The sequence below is a fragment of the Plectropomus leopardus genome, chromosome 19, assembly GCF_026936395.1.
Source record: "Plectropomus leopardus strain MGB_pleo_1.0 chromosome 19, ASM2693639v1, whole genome shotgun sequence".
Taxonomy (NCBI): Eukaryota; Metazoa; Chordata; class Actinopteri; order Perciformes; family Serranidae; genus Plectropomus; species Plectropomus leopardus.
Genome location: NC_142194.1, coordinates 26437822 through 26446212, shown reverse-complemented (window position 1 = coordinate 26446212; position 8391 = coordinate 26437822). Strand labels below are relative to the sequence as shown.

General features: G+C 39.7%; 1 protein-coding gene across 1 annotated transcript; it reads right to left on the bottom strand.

Annotated features, from left to right (window-relative positions):
* Positions 1-1860: 1860 nt before the first annotated feature.
* Positions 1861-8190, bottom strand: kdelr2b (KDEL endoplasmic reticulum protein retention receptor 2b). Its single transcript, XM_042508425.2, has 5 exons — positions 7933-8190; positions 5414-5514; positions 5058-5216; positions 3314-3566; positions 1861-3155 (listed from the first exon to the last, which is right to left on the bottom strand). The coding sequence occupies exons 1-5, from the start codon at positions 8021-8023 to the stop codon at positions 3121-3123; spliced, it is 639 nt and encodes a 212-aa protein (XP_042364359.1). The 5' UTR covers positions 8024-8190; the 3' UTR covers positions 1861-3120.
* Between the last annotated feature and the right edge of the window lie 201 nt (positions 8191-8391).

Here is an 8391-nt window from a genome sequence, read left to right as displayed (position 1 = left end):
AGAAGATAAAGATTTAAAGTTTTTCGGTGTAAAGTAGATTGACATAAAATGTGTTGAAGAAGAAGAAAAAGAAGCTGTTTTTGTACTGAAATAGTGTGCAAAGACCAAGGTTATAACCAAAAAGATGTGTGGAAAAACATTTTTGTTAACTGAATTAAAATTAAAACGAAACTTTGGAAAAAGGTAACTAACTGTAAGGAAATTGTGTACTAAGACAAACTGACCAAAATAAAAATAACAATACAAAGAAAATGTATTTTGTTTTAGTCTTCGTCATTTTGGTCAAATTTGTTAAAAGAAAAGGTATGAGAAGGCATTCGTGCATATGTTTATTTAGACAGTTATCACAAAGTGTGTTTGTTTTGTAATATCTATTCTGAACTTGTTCAACCTTGCCCCTGACAAACACCCCCATATTATAATTACAAAAATAATAAATAAAAATTAAAAAACTAATACTGAAACTAACAGAAATTAAACTAAACAATACATACAATAATAACTAAATGGGCAAACCCATTCTGGAAACTAACTGAAACTAAACTAAACTGAAAAAAGAATACAAATGAAATTAAAACTTTTACAACTCTGGCAAAGACTTTGCTGGCTGTATATTACTAGAATTCAAGTTTAAGTACCATGACGCTAATGTTTGGAACTGTTTTTCTGTCTTTTGTAGATGCATCATTCCATCATTATTTCAGGTGCAAAACATGCAGTTGAGCGCTGCACGACCTGCTGCAGACTCTATCACTGTCCTCTTTGCCCTAAATTCAAACCAACCCAACCATCCAGAGTCAAGCTTCATCTGGAGGTCCATTTGAAAAATGCAATAACGTTTAAAGGTAATTTCTGTCTGTATAATGTGTGTGAGAAATTGATGTGTGTTTGTGTGTGTTCTTAGGTCTTTGTTAGTCACTGGCTAATTTAAGCTTTTGTTCTTGACTTGTACTTAGATAAGAAAATCTGCAGGTGCAATTTAAACTGCAGGGATGGGGGACACTATCATTGCCCTGTTTGTGACAAAACCATAATCAGAAGAAAAGACATGGGGGTACACCTGGATGCTTGTCAAGGTGCCACACAACAGTCGGCTCAGCTGCCACAGCAAAGCAACAGCTCTCTCCTTCGTCCTGCAACCACAGCCTCCCCCTCTCCAGAACTGACTGATCCTCCTCCCCAACAGGATGCAGTCACACTTGCTGTACCCTCTGCACAGTTCATTCAGACATCTGCCATCCAGTCCTCAGCAGATACACATGCCACTGGTTTTAAACACGATTCTACCACAACTGTATCTTCCTCTGCGCTGGATTCAAGTTCTACTGCCATGTCCTCTTCTGTTGTCCCCACTACCCAGGAGACTAAATCTTCAAGAGTAATTCAGAATAAGAAATCATGTCCTAATAGGGTTGGGGTATATTATTCTATTAATTATTATTATTATTGATTATTATTATTATTTTATTATCAACATCATTAATTATTATTGTATCAATATATAAGGTTACATTTGAGTTTATGGAGTTGGAAGCCCGAATATATACAATAAAACCTGAGAATATGGAATGGAACTGAAAAATATACGTACTATAGCTAATACTTTTGTGTTTTTACTCAAGATTTTTAATGTAGTACTTTTTTAAATAACTTTTTTAACAAACATTTTTGCTCAAGCAAACACATACAAATGGACGGACGGTTGTCATATACAGATGCTGAAAGTTTTAATAAGAGAGAAAAATGTGTGAAATAAAAAGTATCTCTGGTTTTACATCAAGTTTGATATTTCTTAAAGACTCGTTTAGATTGTGGCAGTGTTGCATGGCTCTTTTCACATCATAAGCATTGAGACAAATGTTTCCCATAAAGTCTTTATTCGTGGTGGCAACATCATGCAAAAGCTTTGGGAAGAACTTAAAATGAAAGTCGGAATGATGCATAAAAAACTAAATTGCAGGCCGATATGTCTCAAGAACTACTGAAGATTCAGTGTGACAGTGTTTGTAGGATTGTGCTCATCTCCGACAGAGATTTAATTTTATTGTTAAAATTACGCACAACTAGCAACTCTGTTTAATGGAGACCAGGAAGAAGGTTAAAAACATAAATAACATCTGCACCTGAAGAAAAAAAATGAAAGACTTCTGTTGTTATCACTCACATCCTGCACATTATCAGTGAATTCACTCATCTCAAACATTTAAAGGAGCCATCTGAAATGATGGGCTGGTCAGTGATGCATACTTACAGGTGATATACTATCCTCAGGGATAATGAGAAGGGTATTCAAATGCAGAAAGCCATTTACAGTGATGTGAGATTGTTGGCGTCCCGTTTCAACCCTTCTACTTTCACACAAAAGCAACTCATACCAGTCAATTCTGAAGGCATTTGAAAAAAAAATTCCTTTAAAAAAAACGAATGTTAATTATGGCATCTTCATTCGATTTATATTCTACCAAGGGCAAAGGAAACTAAATCAGGTCTCTTTACACATGGGAATGCATAGTGGTCAAAAAAAAAAAAAAAGAAGAGCAAAACATAAAGAATTTGACCACCAAAGTTCTGAGGATTCAACAAATTCCTCCCCAAAATTGATTCAGGAAAAAAAACAAAGCACATTTATTTTCGATTGCAAATACTATTACAAACGCTTGAGTCAATAACATCCCACCACAAGGAGTCCACTTGGATATCATACAGTGCCAAATCAGAGGCGATTTTTACATCTTCAGCTCTTATTGTGTCGAATCTTCAGAGAACGCATTTTTGCTGTAGAAAACTTTTCTCACGTTTTTTTTTTTGTTGTTTTTTTTTCTTCCTTTATACAGAGTAATAAAAAAAAGTTAAGGCAAGATGCATCAAACAGAAATCCGAAAGGCCATGGACCAGCCTCTGCAGGTGTTCTGACTCCACTGGGGTCGGGATCAGAAGGAGGCGCAGCCAGCGGCTCCCGTTCGCTCTCTGTCTCAGGCATCTTACACTGGCGGGAGGGGAAGAGGAGGAAGCGGTGGTGGAGGTGTGGGGGCGAAGGGGGGCTGTCAGAGGTGTCCGCTACCACTCCTCCTCCCCTCCGATGCCCCTCTATGAGTCTGCCAAAATGCTCCTCTTTGGCACTTAAGCTGGCAGACTCAGCTTCTTTCCTTTGAGTACTGAAACAAGACAGGACGACTTTATGTTTATCGTAGATTTTGACGGCGTTCAAAAAAGCAAGAACACAGAATGATGGATTTTCAGACTGATATTTATCCCAATATGTAAAAAGCAAAAGACTTTCATGAAACAAAACATAAAATGTGGCGGTGCTCACCTTTTGTTACATACAAATAGAAGAAGTCGCAGTAGAGGATGGTCTGCACCACACCGGCCACGATGGCGATCATGTCGAAGAATCCCTCAAAGTAGAACCTCCATATCCAGTTGATGAGGTAGAGGGCTCTGTAGAGTCCCAGGAAGAACAGGTAGTGGGTGGTGATGGTCTCGGCTTCACCGGTCTTGCTGATCATGAAGAGCTGCGGCAGGATTGCCACCGACTCCAAGTAGATGGAGAACGTCCAGAGAATCTGGGACAAACACAGACAGAGACAGAGTGTTGGTGGAAGAATAAGCACAGGTAGCTGTCTGAGAGGGAAACAAACTGATACCTATTGACCTAATTCAAATATCTTTGTATAAAGTGTTTTATCATCTCCAACTCAACAACGTGGTTGTGAGCAGGAATCCTGCTGGCACTTTCATTGTGTAGAGCAGAGAGACTCAACTTTTTCCAAATGCCAGGAACCCAGGGGCCAGTCACAGCAGCCTCATGCATGTTTCTTGGACTTTAGGATATTTGTAGGATTTTAGGACATTTCTATGATGTAAAGATATTTCTAGAATTTTAGGATGTTTCTAGAATTTAAGGACATTTCTAGGATTTTAGGATTTTTAAAGGCATTTAGGACATTTCTGGAATTTAAGGATGTTTCTAGGATTTTAGGACTTTTGTCATATTTTAGGACATTTCTTGGCTTTTAGGATGTTTCTCGATTTTAGGACATTTTTGGATTTAGGACATTTCTTGGATTTTAGGATGTCTTGCCCCCATGTGGGGGATTTTCCACTATAAACACAATTCCCAGTGTGAATATTTTTATTGTGAATTAGAAAATGGTTAGGTGGCCACCCAGCACCCTATCCGGGGCCAGATTTGGCCCGCAGGCCGTAAATTGAGTATCACTGGTGTAGAGCTTGAGGCCTACAGTAGGTGCACCAATGATCTTGATCTGTGGGTGCCATCTATTAAACTTAGGACCTGCAATGCTCAGCACAAAGAACCTTAAGAGATAGTGAGTGTAGCCTATGAGTTGCATTAGCCTGGCATGTAATAATCTTTTTATCAAGCGCTGTTTATCAATGTAGATTGTTTTGGTGCAATTGCTGAGTGCACTTGGTGCACTTTCACAATCAATGTTGCTCCAAATCATGAAGACATATCCCAGGCTGTAATTTTATTTGAAACTACTTTGCATGTAGTATATTCAAAATAATTAATTTTGTGTGTGTGTTTTTTTTCCCATTAAAAAATATGATGGCATCATGACAAAAACCTGGCATTTAAATGGTTAAAATTTTAAAGATGAATGAATATTTGATATTTATGACTTGGACTGATGTTGGTTTAAAAAATTCTCAATGAAAGTACAAAATAATATTAATGTATAATCACTTTTTAAAGCTTGATTTTGAAAAAAAAAACCCACACATTTTGTGTGCAGAGAGATAACAGTGTGTGTAAATATTAAAGTGGGCCCTAAGGGTAAAGGCGATATATTCAAATTATGGAGAGAAGAAAGAAAGGCGAGCAAGACAGAGTGACATGCATATACAAACTTAAGGAAGTAAAAGTGAAACTTAATTTATTAGGTAATGCTGTCATATAGATCTGTGTTATGACTGAAGTCTCTGCTCACAGTAACAACCAGAGACTGACAAGCTGTCTTGTTAAATGCACATTCAGAAACAGAAGCAGCTGTATGAAAGGCGTAGCAGAGTGTGTGTGCAGGTTTTCTGACCTCCAGGGGGGAGAAGTCGTGGTTAACCAGGAAGGCCAGGCCACCGACAGGCACGACCAGGAACTCCACTCTGAACGTGTCGTGGTTTCCGTCGTAAGTCGCCTTAAACTTCATGTAGATCAGGTACACTGTGGCGTACGCGCACCCAATGTAGATGATCTGAAAGACACAAACATAAAAAAGCAAGATTTATAAATATTCACATGTCCCGGTGTGTGCTGATGTGTCATGAAAAGAGCAGCAACGTCACACATGTCCATTATATCTTGTAGCGTCATCCTTTAGCAAACACAGGCGTGTCGGCTCGGTGTGATAGTTTAGTCCATGCACTGTGTGTTTAAGTGCGAGTGTTTCACCTTCATGGTGGTGTTGTAGAGAGAGATGAAAGAGGTGAGCAGATCCAGGTAGCGAGTGGTGAACACCAAGGCGAACAGGACCTGACTCTTTCCAGAGATGCCTGTGAGGAGACAGCAGAGGGCATTCAGACAGTTCTACATCCCAGACATAGGTTCATATCTAACTTCATGGCATTAAAAACCACAAACCACAAACCTCACACACTGACCCTCGGCTCTCTAGTACTTCAGAAAAACATATGCATGTTCACTTTATCTCTAAACACAATGGGGCTCATGCAGCATATCTTTTTTTAAATTCCTCTTAACTTTATGGTATGAGAAAATTTAAGACAAGTCTACTCCAGATGCACCAAATGACCTCAACCACACAAATCTGTTCTTACTAAGGTGCAATCAATGATGAATCCCACCTGAGCATAAGTCACCTGTTAGTGTAAGTAATTCCCACTAAACACTATATAAAGGCAGTTTTTGTGTCATGTGCAAAGACTCTGGCCCGCTGCCAAAACTGAAGAGACGACACCAAAAAAGGCTGTGAGAAGAACTTCTGCAGCAGTGAAATTGACATTGGCCTACCGATAAATAAACGCAATTTCAAGGATTTATCGGAGTATTAAAAGTACACACGCAAAAAGATTTAAATAAATTTAAGTAATCAAAATAATTAAAGGAGGCTGGGACCATGCTTTTTTTGTATGAAAAATGACTGACATGATTATAAGAGTAGTTGCTGACCAATTTTCTAATTATTCAACTTATTTTTTCAGCAGCACTGGTGTATTTTCACATGATTTGTGCTTAAAAATCTCAATTTGTAATGCAGTTATATAATAATAGAAGTGAACATAAAACATACAATATTTCCCTGTGTTTGTATACCGTTTCTTGCATGAGTCCCAATGTATATGAAATACCAGTGCCAAGACTACATGTGATAAAATGTGAATAATAGCAAAAATGGACATTTTAAATTGCAAGCTAATAGTTTGTTTTTTATTCAGTTATACTGGCATGCAATCTCAGTTACTTTAGGAGCATGTGATATTACAAAGTTACACTGTAGCCCTGTATTAAGCGGTTGTTAGTGTATGTTTGAGAATGTCTCCACAGTCTCCATCCTCACACACACTTGCAGAAAGCCTCTCTGTTTATCTTGTGTGTTGGCAAGTGACAACATGTTTCCCTCAGTCACACCCACTGTCACACTCAGATTGACGCTCCATCAGTGATCACCACATTATTAATAGTCTAGTGCTATCAGTTATGGCACACATATACTAGGGGTCGCCCGATATTTTTTGTCAGGGCCCAACCTGATATCAATACAGATTATTGGTAGTTAATGAGACTGATAACTGGTATTTGCCCTACATGCATTCATGATAAAAAGGAAAATCTTTGTCAAAATGTAGGATTTGGAATATAACAACGTCTAACACAACACTTTGTTTAAATGCCTTTAGCAAGTCTTTCATCAAAACTGAAACGTACAGCATGACTTAGTTCCCAGCAACTTTTTTTAAAAGAAAAAAAATAGCTCCCTGTGGTTTTACAAAGTAGGAGTTCCTCCCATGTTGACACTTCAGTCCTAATAATCAGTATCAGTTCTGAAAAAACAATATCAGTCAATCCCTAATGAAAATAAAACACAGGTACAGATAAATCAGCAAAATGCCAAATATCGACCCAATAATCAACCAGGCCGATAATCTATCGACCCTTGATATATACTGCCGGGGCTGCTGAACTCTGGGACAGTCTGATATTTAGCTGTTTGGAGCAGCAGATCTTCTGCAGGATTAACCTGCATGTAGAGGTTTAATCTCAAGCAAACAGCAATAATGACACAACTCAGGTGACTGGCTGTCTTGCATGATGTAGTCCTAACCTTTGACCGTTAGAAGAGCAGGAAAACACAGCAAACTTTGGTCATGATAACACAGCATGCAGCAATACTCCTTTGCAACCCTGCTGGGCTTCAGCATGTATTCAGTCACTGACTTTCCATCTCCAGCTCGCGAGTACTCGCTGCTGCCACGTCAGAGAGGTCACACTCACTGACAGATCGTATGGGAATCACTGGGGGCCGGCGTGAAACGTGAAGCAAGCACAGTCTCCCCCGACTATTGAAAAGGCCCAACATGCCAAACTAACAAATGCTGTGGCCCTGTGGTCCCCTGGTCCCTGGCGTTACTGCGGGGCCCGTTGCACTGTCAGAGTTGGCTAGCAGCGGCTGCTAGCCGGGCTTCTTCCTGACGTTAGCTTTTATCAAGTTTCACGTCGCACCTGGACATGTTTCTGACAGCGGCAGTGTCACAATTCACTAGCTAACGTCACTACTACTAGCCAGCTAGCTAATGTTAGCCGAGAACAAGCTAATGAGCTCCAACTACAGAGGAAGTTTCACAATGGAGACATTTTCTTGTCTAAAAACACTGTCCATTCACACAAAAGGGCACATTTGATGCAAGACATAGGCTCGTGCAAACTGTAAGTAAAGGTATGGGACAACTCACCGGCACAGGACCTGGTTTTCCATATTTTTAGCAGCAGGATGATGATGGCTGCTAGGTGGGAGAGATCGCCGGTTAGCCTGAAAATGTTCATGTTTGTGGCAGCTCCAGCAGAGGTGAAACGATCTGTGACTCAATTAAGAGCTCAATTTGTCTCCGGTAAGAATGATTTTGTGAGCTGACAGGGCTGACTGACACGGTGACACTAGAATAGGCTGATTCTGGCTTCAGAAGATGGGAAAATGGCGAGCAGAACGCGACGTGGCTTGGGGACGTGGCCAAGACGACAGTACCCAATGCAAGACAGGGAAACCTCGGTGCGCTCAGCCAATCAGAGGAGAGGGATGCCTAATTAGCATAAATTATACCACATGAATGCTGCCTCCACGTTCCGCGAAAAAAATGGAAATCTGAGTATCCTCCTTCAGATCCTAGTAGGTTGCCATTTACAGGTAAACGCAC